The sequence below is a fragment of the Falco rusticolus genome, chromosome 4 (genome assembly GCF_015220075.1).
Source record: "Falco rusticolus isolate bFalRus1 chromosome 4, bFalRus1.pri, whole genome shotgun sequence".
NCBI lineage: Eukaryota > Metazoa > Chordata > Aves > Falconiformes > Falconidae > Falco > Falco rusticolus.
The window spans coordinates 42,525,388-42,542,756 of NC_051190.1; the positions used below are offsets into that span (position 1 = coordinate 42,525,388).

Here is a 17,369-nt window from a genome sequence, read left to right on the forward strand (position 1 = left end):
TTCTGTCCTTTGGGAAAAGTCTCTGGTGAAGTTCTCCCCTGTGCTATACTGTATTTAATTATTACTTCCCAATGACAATATTTAGTTTCATTTTAAAACAACTGAGCACAAACAGCATGCCCTTCATGTATGTTGTGCATATCCATCACAACAATAATTTTGCAAATGGACTGCAATCCCTCTATGCAATACAGCTATGAAAAAGCAGTCACACAAATGATTTTTTTAAAAAAAAAACAAAACCAAACAAAAAAAATCAACAAAACAAAACAACAAACACCGAACCTGCTAGCTTTTTGATTTATAAAGCTATTGATTAAAATTCACAAGTACAAAGATCTGGGAATTGTACTTGCAGCAGAAGAAAGTTCAGTCAAGCTAGAACTTGAATATGAAAAATAAGTATATTTATTATTTGTCAGTTTCAGTGAAACTCCAGTAGGGTTTAAGCAAACTGTCAGTCTGCTGCTCAACGTGAAATCCTCACCAAAGTTCTTGAATTAGGAAAGCATCTTCCACAAACACATCAAAATATCCTCCAATATATAAAATCCTCCATAATGTACATCTCACTTCAGTGTGATAACACAACCCCCCAAATTTTATCTGTTTATTTTTCCTATTTACTGTTGTCATTTTATACAAGTAAAATAATCAAACATTCACAGACCATATGGCTCACTTTTTATCATTTCTCTTTGTTCATTTCTGCTAGTACCACTTTAAACAAACTCTTTCTATAACTTCCTTGCACACTACATAAAAAATAAAAAGACATTTATTCAGGAGCATTATCTGGCTTCCAATAATTACTGGATAGTTGCTGATTTTATGAAATTTTTGTCAATTAATATATTATTAATATTTCACACAGAGATGTTCAAATAATTTTAAAAATGCCTTCCCTGCATTCTAACTGGCTTTTTCATTTTTCAGGCTGTTGTGTATTGGGGAAGTATTCCTTTTAATTAAACATAATTTTAATCACAACATAAAGGTACTTTTCAATTAATGCAGTTACTTTTGAAAAGGCAACTCAAAGACTTTGAAAACTATCTCATATTTTCATGCTTTGGGTGTTAAGTTTGCTAGTAAAGGGTTACACTCAAATGAAACTGTCCAGTTTTAGCTTATTATCTTGCTCAGAGTATTTTTTAGCACAAAGTACAAATTTGTAGAAGGATTGTGAAGAATGGACATTGACCTCTTTTGAGCTGAAGACCTACCTTTTTATCACTCAGTCCAGTCACTTGATCAACAAATTCCTCTTGGATCATAAATGCAGCTAAGTTGGCAGTGTAACTAGCCAGGAAAATGACAGCAAAGAAAGCCCAAACTGACACCATGATTTTACTTGTCGTCCCTTTGGGGTTTTGCACAGGCACGGAGTTGTTGAATACCAAGCCCCAGAGCAACCACACAGCCTTTCCAATGGTAAAGGATGGTCCGTGGGGATCTGTCATTGCAAAAAGCAGTTATCCAAGTTGCAGTTAAATTAAACCTTGGCAAGATACCCTACGTAACAACAACAAATTATTCACAAAGACATGGTTAAAAAATATTTCAATGCATATTTAATGTACTCTCAATGGAATCACGGGATTTACCATAGGTACTCTTTATTGTAATGACATTAATTTCCAGATTTGTAAAAAAAATTCAATATTTTTCTATGCCTCATTTAGTTCAAAAGTTTTAAAATGAAAATAGAAAGCAGAGTTTTGGAGAAGCAAACTGGTACATCTCTTGCAGTAAGGTACGCCCCACAGTGCTGCCTCTTCCAGTGTTCTGTGCCAGCAGACGTGCAAAATGGAAAACTGGGTTTAAGTCTTAATGATTCAGTTCTAGTACTTTTCTCACCCAGATTATTTTTTATTATCTCCAGTCTTCCAACATCATGCTTTTTGAAGTTTATGTAAGCGTATTTAAGATCAAAATGTGTGCATGTGTCACCTACTTTTAAGCAACTTTGGACTCAGGATATATCAGTAAGTCGACACAAAGGAGCTACCTGTATAGATACGTAACTTAGAGCAAACCAGCCTCTGGCTACCTCACATGTTCAGAGCCAGTTCCATGGTTAATTCAGGCTAATCCTGTCCCTGCTAATTCATTCTGCGTTTTTGTTATTCCTGTTTTCAGTTAGCTTTTTATTCATCCCAAAGCAAGAAGCGGTCAGCACGATGCCCTCATGCCCACATAGTGGCAGAAATGTATTACAAACTCTGATTCAGTTATTAATTTAATTATAATTTATTTTAATAATAATATAATTATTATTAAAGGAATAAAACCTGAAGTGGGTATACTCAGTGCATGTTCTCATTTCAGCAGAAATCCGCTCTAATACAGTGCAAATTTTTCACAATGCAATCAAGCACATCTTAGTTATCCTCTTTCCATTCTGCAGCAGTGCTAAGAAGATAGAGTGCAGTAAAACAAACACAATGGAGCTGACTTTTGGTTTATGAAAGTACCTTCTAGAGCCATTTAAGACTTAGCTGATACAGGGATAATATGCATTTTCTGAGCAACAATGATAAGGAAAATATATGCCAAGAATGCAGTCTAAAGTTCTTTTTAAGCTACTGGAGATTTTATCACCATGGAGCTTCATTCTGCCAAGAATGCCTAGGGAAAGGAGCAATCTACATAAAGATTGCCATTTATTTTAAGCTTCCCATGTTTCAAATGAACAGCAGCTGGACTTGTGGCCAGTCTCTAGAGCTAAATTAGGATGGGCTAGTGGCATCATATGCTTTTGTAGCTGTAAGTACACTAAATGATCAGTTATTACCGTTAGCTTGTAATAGTCTCCAGAACTGTGTTCCCCAAGCTGGAAGATCTCTTTTTATAAAATAAGGCAAGTGGGATTTAGAAATTAAAAACAGGCTGCACTCTCAACTGTAAGTAAAGAAAGGGAAGGATGAGGGCACCACAGTACATGGAATCCTCATTCTCAGGTCAAAGTGCTAATAATATACAACTGCAGCTTTCACTGAGAAAGGCAAGCTCTGTATTAAATTTGCTGTGCTGGTATATTTTGAAAATGAAGTTTCTATAACCATGGATGCTACACAAAAAGAAGTGATGCCCTTCTGCCACTGGCCTCATTTCAAGGCTGAGTTCACCAGACTTTTTGTAGGAGCTATATAAAAGTATATCTAACGTAACTGCTATTTTCCATGTTATCCACCAAACCATACCAGTTTCATAATTTTTTCTGAACTAACTGAATTCATAAGTGTCAGCAGTCTGTAGAACATATTCTAATACTTGTTTAAGCTGACACTATAACTGATACAGTATACTAACCAAACACTGCCCGAATATGACTTTCTGATATCACTTACCCTTCTATATGTCTTTATTCCACCGAATTAGAATGCAAACATGAGTGTATAAGCCCTCAAGAAATCATATTTTAAATGAAGAGAAAACATAGTTTTGTAGCTGCTTTTAGTGTTTCATTCTGACTTTACGTTTATTTTAAAAGATGGTGGGCAAGGGATGGGAAATACATTTTTTTTTATAGTTCTAGAGTTGTGTAAAATGCAAAGCTTACCTCTCCCTTGTGCTAAGTTCCTGTTATATCCTACAGGACTAAAGTACTCAAATATAAAGACAGCCATGGCAGACACAATGAGAAGCATCACAAACATCATCACCCAGACAGAAGCACTAAAAGGCTCTGCAGCAAAACAGACAAAAGAAACAGAAACACAGTTCATTAAACCAGTTGCAGCAGAAGGATTCTAATGTCTTTGGCTAGGCAAGCCCAGCAGCTTTCTTTACATCTGCTTTTACCAACCAAAATGCTAGCAAGTAACTAAGTAGCAATATATAAAGAACTGCTGTTTGTGTATACACACAAGATTCATAAAGTCAAAATCTTAAAAGTAAGTTTCAATTCAAGACCAAAGGCTGCACACTTCTCTTCGACAAAGCCTTCACGGACGCTGAGTGGCAAATGCTTGATTTGACCTGCTGTTTATTCAGTCTCCAGTCAGGTAGCCCATTACTACCTGTCCTATCTTACATGCATTTATCAACAGAATGGTCCAACCATTACCACTGTGTTTCTGCAGAGCAAAAGCAATTAAGCATATGTTTAATACATTTGGTAATTCAGTGAAGTAGACTTCTCTCTCGTTTTGTATTCAACAAAAAATGTTAGGGAAAAAAGGCTAAATACTTGCTTTCAAACTATTTTTTTTTGTTTCAGAATTTTTTCTCTCTCTCTCTGTTCACTTTCATCTACCTGCAATGAAGATGTTTTTACCAATTTGCAAAGACATCCTTTTGAAAGTCTCATTCTCATCTGGAAGCAAATTTCTGAAATCAAAAGTGTTTTTTTATGGAAAACAATATCAGTTTGAAAGACAGACAAACCATGATTAAGTAAAAGAAATACCTTGGAACAGAAAACTGAAAGCAGTTCTAATTACCAGGCTAAGCACCAATGGATATGGTAATAGCATGCAGTAACACAAGGTTCGTAGGTATCGTCTTGCCCCATCACAAATTTCAGGAGTCCTTGTGGTAGCTGCCATGGTATAGTGATAGATGTAAAAAAAGGTTTTGCATGGCAAACTAGTATCTCTTTATTAGGTCAGCTTATTTGGGTGCATTTTATATCCTAATTTTGGTAGCTAATGCAAGTGAGAACATGCTCTGACATGTGAGGAAAAAAACCCTTAGTACACTATTTCAGATTAGGACAGAATCAAGAAGCACTCAAAATTACACAAAATTAGTGTGTTCCAATGCTTCACCTGTTTTTGAAAGCCCAAGAGGCTCCTCCATCATAACTTCTTCATTCTTTGAATTTAAATTAAGACTTGCACCACGGAAAATTCTTCCTTCATCGCAGGAAATGATTGTGAGTGAGACCTGAGGTGTGCTAAGACCAACAGCCCCATCTGAACCTCGTCCGTTAGCACGAGTGATTCACCCAGAACAAGAACAAAGTGTAATAATTTGGGCCCAGGCATGGAAAACTCATGAGATCATTTGCCTTTGCTACAATTTCTTCAAATATTTGGAACCAAGAACAAATTCCAAATAGCCCCACTGGTGATTTTGGATGTGAACTGAAAAGGCAAAGCAGGGAAATTTTAAGCCAAACTGTTCATTTTTTGTTTTAGAATAAAAGTTAAGGAACAGTTTTGAGGGGGTTGTTTTATTATTTTATTTTTCAGAGAGGTTATAAAGTTTTGTCAATTACTACAATTATTTGTTTGGAAGAGAGTAGTAAGTTAGCAAAGTAATAGAATTCTTAAAAGGCAGAGAAGATCCACTCATGCAGACAGGTAAAGGACACTGTGTATATACAGTTAGTAACAAATATTGTATGAATTCACATATTACCTGGATTAAATTGGAATTCACATAAAACTATCATACAATTTTGACAGAATTCTCACAGAAGAAAGTAAGGCTGCTAAAAACTGATAAAAGCAACAGTGTAGAAACGGTGATGGTAATTTTTCAAAATCTAAATAAGGCAAAGGGCAAAACAAGCTGATATGAAAAAGTGAGCTATAAACAGTTTAAGCAGAACACTTTAATAATTTAAGCAGTCTGGTAATAAGGTGGAGGATTAGAAGAAGCAATAGGAAAATAAAAGCTATTTAAAATAGATCGAAAAAGATTGAAAAAGATTGAAAAAGTACAAAATCAATTGAATAACAACGTTGATCTTCCTGTCATATTAGAGATGAAATTACAAATTCAGCACTGTTTTTTGATTCTCAAAGGACAGAAAGAGAACTTCCCTCAGGCAAGCAGCAGTTTTTATAAGATTTTTCAATAAAGGTATAATAAGGCAGAAAAATACTAATATATGACTTGCTAGTACGCTTCAAATGATTGGTGATGGAGAATATCAAGCAACGGAAGAGATGTCTTACTCCACTAATGTCAAGTTTTACCTCTCACCAACAAAACCAATACTCGAACAATTAAAAATAGGGGCATAGGCTTCCTATTCTACCAGTGCCTCAAAAAAAGAAAACTGACCTCACCTATGAACTCTTCCCCTTTTAAAAACACAGCCATATGGATTTGAGCTTTCTTTTATTTTGTTTGGTTTTTTAAACAAAGTTGAATCAAACCACCACAAAATCTTTAAAAAAATTATTTGTGCATCTAATATATATGAGTTTTAGTACAATATGAAAATGTTTCAATGTGGATAAAACGCTCATTTGATGAAGACACCCACGTCAGAATCAGAACACAGTAGCTAACGAGGAAGAGGCTGGCCCCATCAGTTGCTTAGTCCTACTGGACACAATTGCTGAGCGGAATATCTAGGTCAGACAAAATCCTGTACTTCTCTACATTTGTAGTAACAAATCAGAAGACCAGATATTTCATGAACTGTAATCAAGTGCTATTTAAAAATATATATATACTGGTTTTGGACAGATATTAAATATTTTTTTTAAACAATTATGTCAGATGATGCTATTCTTAGACATTCACTTAACTGAAACAAAATCAGTCTGTGAATAAACTCAGTTATTCGCCTGATAGTATTTTGCATGGCAAAGCATCTTACTACTATGCACACATTGAAATACACAGTCAGTTCCAGTAAAGTGGCAGTTCCATCTATGTCTAGAAAATCAGAACATGCTTCTGAGAGCACAGATTTGATTTACTAGTGCAGTATATCAGATTTCTTCAAAAGTAATGCTATTCTATAGAGATTTACAAGAAGGGGTTATTTTTACTTTTTGAATTATATGTACGTCCAGCTACACTAATAACATTAAATGCATTTCAGAAATCTAAGAACTGTTGTGCGAAATGCAAAAGCAGCCTCTCCTTTGATGGTAGCTGTAAGTGGGTTTTTTAAGAGGTAAGCAGAATCCACAGTAAAAATCAACTGCACTTGCAGTACCTTTTTCAGCACTTATATTTCAAATGATCATTTCAACATGCTGCAACTGCAATTTAAAACATCAACTTTACAAGTCAATGACTTATAGAAATGAAGAGACACTATCTGAACATTGTCATTAAAAGTACAACCTCCCATAATTTCATTACAAAGTCTTCCATTCATTAAACAAAAAATATTAACCAACCACAAAATCTCTTTATGTATCACTGCATTTGGGAAGCTGTTTGATTACTCACTGTGTTATACTTATTTGCATCACCTCTGTAATGTTCCTTTATGGAACAGGTATGAAGAATAAGCTCTGTGGCTAAATGATGATTCTTCTGCAAGAAAACCCAATTATTTGCCCATGTGTAGTTGATACTACACCAATAATCTGCTCCTTGATGGCTATAAGTGATTTCAGTGAAAGTGAAGAACTTACACTTAGCAATCTAAAAAGCAACCATACAATCTGTGATGTAAAAATGGCATCACTGCTGACCCAATGGACTTGAACATATTAAACTGTTCCATAAGATATCTGGAAAATAACGATTATTATTTTTTTCCCACTTGAACAATTTTAGTGTCACTAGCACTGTTTTCCTGTGCAAAATATCTTTAAAAATACTGGGACCAAACACACTATGAGGAAAATAACAGCATTCTGAGTACTTTTGATCCATCTCATGGCTCATTCTCTTTTCAGCTGCAGGTAAATTCAGGCTAACCACCAAATACAGAAGTAAACAACAAGCACTGAAAGAGAAGGAGAGGGAAATAATGAAAGGAGAAATAAACAATTGAAACAAGAAGCAAACAAGGAAAGATGACCAAAGTCTTTATTTATTTCTATCCCACCTCCTTTCTGCCCAGCCTTTCATTTATTTGCTATATCTCCATTGTTCAACTGTTTGATCACAACTCCACTGTTCAATCACCTTGACAGAGAAAGCACCCAGCAGCTCTCCAGGGCAGCAGAGTGGTGTTCAGAAGCCAGGGGTAACCGTTACCAAATTAGCTGTCAGATCTCTCTTAACCATAAGGAATTATCTTTTTCTTAGCTCTTCTACAAGGGGTTTTGAAAATATTTGGCGAATGTGAATGTTAAAAAGATGAAACCATTTATTACAGGCTAAACAAGTATAAATTACTTTGCAAAGCAGCAGTTTTTGAGGAAGTGATTTTCCCAACTGAAGATTTTGGGGGACTCGTTCATACTGAAATCATTCTCATTGGTTTTTACTTACTGCATCTGAAACCAACAGCACTATCTTCCCTGTTAATCAGCACGTCAACACGGTACAAACTTCCCAATGTAACAAGCAAAACCTCACAGAAACATGTCAATGCACTATATAACTTAATGAACACTGAAACCGACTCTATAAAAATGCAATTACAAGATCTGGATGGGTTAAAGAGTCATACCTAGAAAAGCAGATGGTGAAACTGTGCCATTGCTCCGTGACACCATGACGCTAATCCCAGTCTCAACAAATGGCACTGAAAAGTCAACCACTTCAGAGCGCTCTTCATTAATAGTGAGAGACCCCACAGCCATAACAGCACGATGATATACCACCTGATCCACAAAGAGAAGACACCACCACCATTACTCAGTAGAGAATATCTCATTTCTCCAAAAGAATTAGAAACGAACATCGCTAAGTTCTTACTTAAGAGCTCTTTTACCTAACAGAACTTACTTCACCAATCATTCCATTCCACACATTATTGACTTTTTTGCCATGTTTCCCATTAGTCACCAAATATAGGTCATATGTGAACTTGACAGTTTTAGACAACTTCTTCAAGATATCAATGCAGAACCCTTTGCAGCACTTCTTTACATTAGTTCCCTCATTCGTTGAGTTGCTGTCAACAGAGGAGAGAGAGACATAAACATTTCTACTGCCAAAACCAAAGAATCACAACAGCAAGATTCAGCATGCTGTGAAACAACATTTTGTCATACTTGTGAGTGACCATGTTTTTCTGAATCAATGGAGAAATAATCCACACGGTGCTTTATATGGTGTTTGTAGCTCTTACTAATCCTAATGCACTTGCTTGACAAGGGATGAATAGAAGATAATGTAGACCCAGCATGACATGCTTTTTACTCCAGTATCCAGCCTGGTGCACATCACTTCTCTACCAAGACATACAGTCTCATTTTGCTAATCTCTCTCTTAGGCTTAGATTAAACATTTATTATTTTTACTCTCAAGATGTAAGACCACACGTCATCTAGTAATTAGAAAACCTCCCAACATGTAAGCTATATAAAGGCACGGCGGTTCATTGTACCGAAAACAGATGCTGCACCTTTTTCTGTGCTTCGAGAAGGTGAATTTCAGGCTGCTGTTGAGTACGAAGACGAGGGCTTCCTCATCTTTATTTTTTTTCTGAAATGTTTATTTCATAAGCCCTAGAACTTTTTAGTATAAGCATCTTCAGAAGCCAAGACAATGTTTTACAGCCTTTGAAAGAATTAAAAATTAAAATAAAATTAGTTTATAACTTGACTAAGTACAGTTATGTAAAAAAAAAAAAAAAAAAATTGGTTCTCTGGATTTCAGGAAGCATGTGCACAACCACTTAGCAGTCTCTGGAAATCTTCAGAAACATGCATTATACTCCCTAACATCTGCTCAGTAAAAAGATGTTGTTATATTTAGTTCATAAATAGGTAGACCGAAGCACAGAACGGGTGAAACACCACTGACAAATGCACAATGAGAAATTTTCTACTGATTTCTAATGACTGCTCCAAAGTCATAGAACAATCAAAGCAGGGGAATTTTCTGTAGATGGTATGTCACAGTGGTATTTTATGTTCCTCTACCAGATTTCAGCATAAACATACATTTGCAATAGGAGACATTCTCTAAATTGTTGAAGACTAATTAAAGCAGGCATATTTCAACGTAACTGGAAACAATTCAGAGAGGACTCATTAAAACAATTCTATTTTAGAACACAATCTTCTTTCATGTGACTGAAAAGGGCTGATTCTAGTTGACTTCGAATTTACTATAAACTTACTATCTTGTTGTTAATTCAATTTGACTTACGTGTATATAACTAGAACCTTTCAACTTAATAAAAAGAAAAATGTGCAAACAAGAGCGTGCCATGTGGGAAAGGGAAAACAAATGAGGAAATGAAATACTGAAAGAAAAGCAAAGATAAAAAGCAAGAGGAAAAGTATCAGAAAACAATTACACAACGAAAGAAGCAAAGGAAAGAATTAATGATAATATATTTTGCATCAGAATTAAAAAAAAAAGGAATGCTGTGTATTTACTTACTTAATTTTGACAAATTTACGACATGGCACAGTGTTTTTCTGGCAACTTTCCATCAAAGGATCCACATCCTCAACAACAACAAAGGGAGCCTCCTCCAGGGTGACAATGCTCAAATGGTTATCATCTGGATCGCTGTCTGCAAAAGAGCTGTACCTTGGCCAGACAGAGTACTTCAGGCTCAGTGAATTGTTTTCCCATTTCCCCACCTGAAACACCAAGATACACAAGCTGCTGATACCTGCTTGCCCAGTTTTGACAAATGAGATCCAATAGTAAATGTGCTGTGATACAGGTACAGAAAATTACAAAGACAGATATGTTTTTTGTTACACATTACTTTAGAACTTTTTAGTATGAAGTAAGAAAATGCACTGTGATAAGACAAATAAGGAAATGTTATTTTAAGAGATAACAGCTTTATAAAGACTGGATGACATCAGTTAACACTATCTACCACCTGGCTATAGCTGCACCGAGGTCTGACATGCATCATTCCCATTTGAGCCAGAACAGCAACCAGATACTCCATTAGTAATCAGGACTGATTTGCAGTAATAAGAAAATGGATCTCAAAAATAAGAAAAAGAAAACTAACCACACCCACCCACCCCAGTAGGATAACCAAGGTATCATAATATTATTTCTGTATCTTCATAAAAGAGAAGAATTTTCTATTCTTATAATTTGAAAAAACATTGGGAAAGCCTTTACCTAGGCTTCCATTGCACCTGAGCCAGGCCAAACACATTCTTAGTAAACACAATTTAATTGTGCAAGATTTAGTTCTTATTATAAATAATGTATTTTATTCTGCTCTATTTAGTGCCAGCTGTTGAGGGAGTTTAAGAAAGTGTACCCCACTTTACATTAAAATTGTCTATTTATTTACTATTATAAATTGTCCCTTCAAAACTAACACACACCTCTTGCCACTTCCAGAACACCAGAAAGAGGCGTAGGATTTAAATAAATTGAAAACTCTTAGCATTTTCTTCCTCAGATTGTGTTTAAGTACTTTGTAATCATAAATCTAATTGCATGTTTTATGCAAGTAGCAATGACAGATAATATAAATAAGCTAACAGTCCACAAAATTTATAACCTAATCCATTTTAATAATTCTTCAGTTACTTAAGCTAAACAAATAACATAATCATGAAACTGGTAAGATATTTCTTTTGCAAGGAAAATGGTGGGAATTAAGAGTACAACGACAGACTCGGGTCCTAAAAAAACTGCACAAAAAAAGTCACCTACCCTATGTCTTCTAAAGACTTTAAAACAAATCACAAAAATTCCCAAAGAACATGATCTATATTCATTCCTATTTAGGGAAGCATATAAGCACATGCCCTTTGCAGTTTCCTTTCCATCCTGTTTATAAGTCAAGACGTTTTGCTGAACTTTAATGTAGGAGGCAGAAATACCAAATCTCTATACACTTAAATTGGGTGATTCAGAATATCATAAGGGAATTAGGAATTCACGGCTAAATCAATGGGAACTGGGCACAGGATTTACACATACAGGTCTTCTATGAAATTTAACCAAAACACGGTGGATGCAGTCTTTGTGAGAAAAACTAGTTCATCCACAGGGAAAGACAACTATACCTCTGTATGAGGCAGTTATATTGCAAAAACAGTTTAATCATCAAGTTAGAGTATATAATCACATTCACAGCTGAGTGTGTGCTGGTTTGAATTAGCTTACACAACGCCATGTATATCTATACCCCAAGTACGCCATGAAGTTGGCCATCTGGGATGGGGAGATTTCCACCCAGCTCAGGACTTCAGGCAGGCAGGGAATGTGCCAAGTAACACGATGAATTTCAGAAGTGGAAAATGTGCCCGGCTGCCTATTCCAACCAGCAAGAAGAAAAAAAAAACGTGCCTGAGGCTCAGCTGCGTTTCTGTGTTAGGACTGTAGCTGTGATAGCACCTGCCTTTCCAAATCACTCCGCACAGAATTCGGGAGGCGTCGGATCGGCCTGATCCTGAGGCACTTCCCTCGGCAAGCCACCCCCTGCACCTGCATCACTGTCACATGGACCAACAGCAGTATGAATTCATTGGATCCTATAAAAAATATAACTGTTCTGATGCTTTTAAAAGAGAAATCATGAAACTCTTTCATATACAGCTGGAGTAACTGCCATGTTATTGTTCTGAGGAAGATATAATCAGTCATATTTTTAGATGAATTTCGGGAAATGCTAATTTCTTTTGGTAATTGTATCTGTATGGAAGCATAATGTGTTTTTTGAATCTCTACAGTTAGGTCCAAAATCTTTCATCTGTTGCCTTCAATGGATTCATGTCAACATTCACTCCTTGTAGCCTTATTTAAAAAAAAAATAAATTAAAAATTAAGCTCTTGTTTCGGGTCTTAGGGGCATCCCTACCTCTCTGTCCAAAGAGGAATACTAGTGCAGTCCCAGGGTGTCACAGGGACTTCATCTGCACTTTGTGGTGCACAAATTGCAAGTGCATTGCAGGTCACCGCTGCTACCACCAGTACAATGAGTAACGCACAGTGTCAGAAAGCACAGTGAAAAAAAGTACAAGAGGAAGGTATCAATTTCCTGAAGAATGGTAGAAAAGCAAAAGGCAGAAAAAGCTCTGAAAAATCCTCCCTGGTGGGCTAAGAAAGGTGAATGAGGAAGGGTAGTAATTAGAAAGAACCTGTAGGTCACCCCTTTTGTTTGGGAAATGTTTCTGTTGGATTTGTCAGAATTAATGAATGGTTAGCGCACAGTCATTGGATTTGCTCTGATGCTGGACTCAAAAGCGAACAGTTTCCATGTTTATTTGGCATTTTTATTTTATAATAGCTATACTGTCGGAGATGACATGTTACACTTCTATCATTCTGATACAGTGCTGAATGATCAAAACACTTTTTTCTTTTAAGTGGAGGGTAAGAATTTACTTTTATACAATTAAAGCATGTGGTCAAAATAAGGGAGGATTTTTATATTTGTATTTAAAGCCTTTTAGCTTTGTTATTAAGAATAGGAATGGTGTTAATTATTTACACATTTTTTTTGTATCTTCATATATTATCTAGTTCTTTCAACATCCTTGTGCAATTGATAGTATCCCTTGTTTACAGGGTGAAGGGCTGAAATGACACAGAAAAGGTGTAGGTTAAGGAAAATTAAAACACGAGTAGGTCCCCGTCATAATAAAGAGAATTTATGCAATTGCATCTGTATGTAGGTGTCCTGCAGAATCAGCATTTATGTCACTTATGGAAGTCAGATCTAGTACTAGATCCAGTCAATATCTCTTTTGAATGCCTTCAAAACCTCCAAATGCTTAGGGGAAAAAACCAACAAATTATAACAACTACATGTACTCATTGTATTTCAGAACATTATGAAGAGGTCTGCTTATGAAGTGTAAGATTTGCGTGCAAACACAAATGTTAAGTCCCTGTGCAACACTGTTAGAGCAGCTTACCTATGACATCAAAGCAAAATATCTGAGTTAAAAAAAGCGTGCTGAGTCCTGGTTTTGCCTGTGAAGGTCATTACACATGCTGTAGAATATGAAAAAGTTCACATGTAAAATATGAAAAGTAGAATACGAAAAGTTCAGTTGCTGCTCTTGGTAGGAGATACCAGTAACATTTGAATAAACCATTTTACGGTGAAGTAGTTTACCAGTCTGGACAGTTTCAAAATTCGATTGCCTCCAGTGTTTTGCAGCACTCATTTTCAGTGTGCTACTTTGTGATTGCTGCAGCTACTGATGAACTGAAGTGAACATGGCATCCTCCCACCAAGCCTAAGCACCTAGATCTGAGGTAGAAGAGATTTGCGTTTACATTGCAGGCTTACCTACTAATATTGGTATCCCTGATGCAGATATTCTTAATGCAACATTTTATAATTTTACTGGCAAATGATTTGAACACTAGAACACACTGATTTGCAGGTGAAACTACAAACCTGCAATACAAAACCCTAGTGAACTGTGACTCTGCATACCCATCAGAGACCAGAAACAATTTCCGTAGCCAGTCTTCCGAAAACTAACAAGTCCACAAAAATAAAATAGTGGTAAACTCCCATGTAGCATAGAAACACATTGCCTCTACTGTGGAAATGTTATCACTACAGCGAGGAATATTATTTTTTCCATCTGTGGCCTAAAACTTCCTACCTGTACTTGATCAGTCTCAAGGGAACTCATTGCCATTCAGGAGCTTTTTAGTATCTGCTCAGTCTTCAAGCCATCGCTGCTTGAAAGAGGGTAGCCAGAGGACAACAGGGAGTTAACATACTGCACAGGCCTGCCAGCCAGGATGCCAAAATTACATTTTGATAGGGTGGGAGATGGGCAGAAGAGAACTTTTCTAAAGACAATTTCCATTATCCTAATTACTTGAAGGAAAACAGTTCAGAAAGTGGGCTTTTTACTGCTTAAGACATAAAAGCCCTGTTTGAAGTAGCTTGCAAACATAAATAAATTTGTTTTCATCAAGACATTTCTGGATGTGCTATCCAGAAATACATGTTAATTTAACAGAATATGTAGAGATAAATTTGAGGTGAATTTCAACTACACCGATGTACTATTTTGTTTGGTTTAGATACTGATTCATAAAGAAAAAGATGTTAAAATTTGAACGTCTGAAACGCAATGGAAGCTTTTAAGATTTAAAAATTTTGTGTGGGTCAGGGTAACCATTTCCCCAGCTCCTGGAAGCAGGACCACTGCCCCAGAGACCTTGCTGAAAGCACAGCGCATCCGCCGCAGGCAGGCAGAGGCATCCCAACTGCGTCACGAGGAGTCTCAGGTCTGAGTTGGTGTGGCAGGCCCAGTGGCCTGGTTTCACCTGGGACAGAGTTAATTTTCCTCTTAGTAGCTGGTGCAGTGCTGTGGTTTGGATTTGGTGTGAGAATAACGCTGGCAACAGAAGTTTGTTTCTAAGTGAAGGACTTTCCAGTTTCTCAAGCCCTGCCAGCAAGCAGGCTGGAGGGGCACAAGAAACTGGGAGGTGACACAGCCAGGATGGACGAAGGGAGCTGGCCAAAGGGCTATTCCATACCATATGACATCAGGGTCAGTATATAAACTGGGGGGAGCTGGCCAGGGCCTGCTGATCGCTGGGCATCGGTCAGCGGGCGGTGGGCAGCTGCACTGTGCATCGCTTGTTTTCTGCCACCCTTCCCTTAGGATTTTATTCCTCTCCCCCTTCTCCCTCTTTTTCAATATAATTATCATTATTATTATTATTGGTTTCTCTTTTTTTACTATTTAATTTTATTTTAATGATTAAGTTGTTCTTATGTCAACCCTCAGGTTTTACCTTGTTCACAATTCTCCCCCCCATCCTTCAGGGGGTTGGGGCAGGTGAAGTGAGCAAGCAGCTGCATGGTACTTAGTTACTAGCTGGGGCTAACCATGACACCCAGTGATGCTGAATTTAAGATAAAGCCAATATAAGATAAAACATTTATACTTGGTGTAGTCACTCCCTAATGATGGGGAATTTAGCTGTAGCTGAATCAGGGCGGTCTGCTCAGTCTTACCTGCATCCCTTTCCTGACCTATTCCTTTCCTCTTTCCTTGAAGAGAAAGTATATTTAAGTTTCCCACCAATCCCCATTTTGATGTAACACAAAGTTGTCTTCACCTGCAACCGTTTGCTCTTTCAAAATCTCCTGTGCTGAGGAATAATTTCTTCAGTACCTCTAGGCACACATAGAACACAGGAAAAATATAGCTATTTTTGTAAAATGTGTTCTGTAAAATCTCTTTTTCATTTAGGTAACATGACTTTTTTTAGAACGACAGCCATTTAATAGAGCATTAAATAAAGTAGAGGAGGAACATTTGGACTTCTGGATTACACGACTTGAAAGCTGAAACTACTGAACAGTTCAAAGACAGGTCTGAAAATTTGATTTATGCTCCAACCTTAAACCCAATTAACTACATTTAGTTACAGTCTATAGCAAGTTGAGGAATGGAGAAGAGAATAGCATGCTTAGAGTGCAAAGAGCACAAAAGTATCTCTATAAAGAGAGGTCTCCTGCTTAGACCTCCTAAGAACCCAATTAATATTACTAGAGAAATTAAAAGTGAAAATGAGCTTATTCTCAGCAGATAGAATGGAAAATCTGCATTGATAGATTCAAAAATGGAGGGGGAAGGTAAAACTGCATCGAGAAAGATGTTAACATAATAAACACAGTACTGTGTATTTGTAAAACAAACACTTTTAAAAAAGAAAGTTCAAGCTGAGGATAATGCTCAGAAAAAGCAGACATGCTTCATTATGGAACTGTGAAAAACTGCATGCAAATACTTCAACTGTACTGTGTGGAAATGCCACACACACACACACAGAAAAAGGAATTTATGATCAATTTCTGTCATTCCTAGTTAGACAGATAATGATGTGGCCTTGATCCCAGAGAAAAACAGAAGATGGCCCTCACTTGAAAAAAGGGCAATAAAATAGTTTTTGGAAAGCATCCTAGCCCAAATTATAGAAATCCTTATTTATGGCCAAAAGACTGGGACTCTCAGAAAAAAATACAGTTTCAATACTGAATCAAGCCCTTGATTCACTATTGTAGGTGCAAAACTCAACTTCAAGTATGGACTTGCAATGATACATATACCTTTGAATTTCTTTTGAACTTGTACATTCTTTCCTATTTTCTCCATCTCCATATGCACTCTGGAATATTCCCTTTGGTTTAATCTCTACAGGATACAGGAAGGAAATCAGAAAATAGCTGAGAGCACAAAGAGCTTGTTTGATGTCGGACTGCATTAGCAATCATAGGATCCTCAACTTATCCACCACTATCTAAAGCACCTTACAAACTCACTGTGTCACATCCATGGGTTGGCCAGCTCACCCATGCCTTTTTATCTTTTGAAGATTGCAGGCAAGGAGAGTGATAATGAAGTATTTGCTGTGTTTCTGTGTAACAGCCAGATAAATACAGCCAGCCCAAGAAAGACAGACAACTTTGTCTTTACACATGGTTGTACCTCAGGGAGACCCCTCTCCCACTGCACCCTAAAGCAGGTTTTAAATAACACAACAATGATTGACACAATCCTAATCACACACCCTCACAGAGACATCGAATCAGAGAAAAAGGGCAAGGCCAGATCCTGAGCAGA

General features: G+C 36.8%; 1 protein-coding gene across 2 annotated transcripts in view; it reads right to left on the bottom strand.

The window, feature by feature from the left end:
* GRIN2A (glutamate ionotropic receptor NMDA type subunit 2A) overlaps positions 1-17,369 on the bottom strand; it is a 188,681-nt gene that overhangs the window by 47,196 nt on the left and 124,116 nt on the right. For both annotated transcript variants that reach the window (XM_037386722.1, XM_037386721.1), the window contains exons 6-10: positions 10,213-10,418; positions 8,605-8,773; positions 8,327-8,480; positions 3,566-3,691; positions 1,227-1,456 (exon numbers count right to left, since the gene is read on the bottom strand). In XM_037386722.1, the coding sequence (XP_037242619.1) occupies positions 1,227-1,456; positions 3,566-3,691; positions 8,327-8,480; positions 8,605-8,773; positions 10,213-10,418 (885 nt within the window). The remainder of the gene's footprint in view (positions 1-1,226; positions 1,457-3,565; positions 3,692-8,326; positions 8,481-8,604; positions 8,774-10,212; positions 10,419-17,369) is intronic.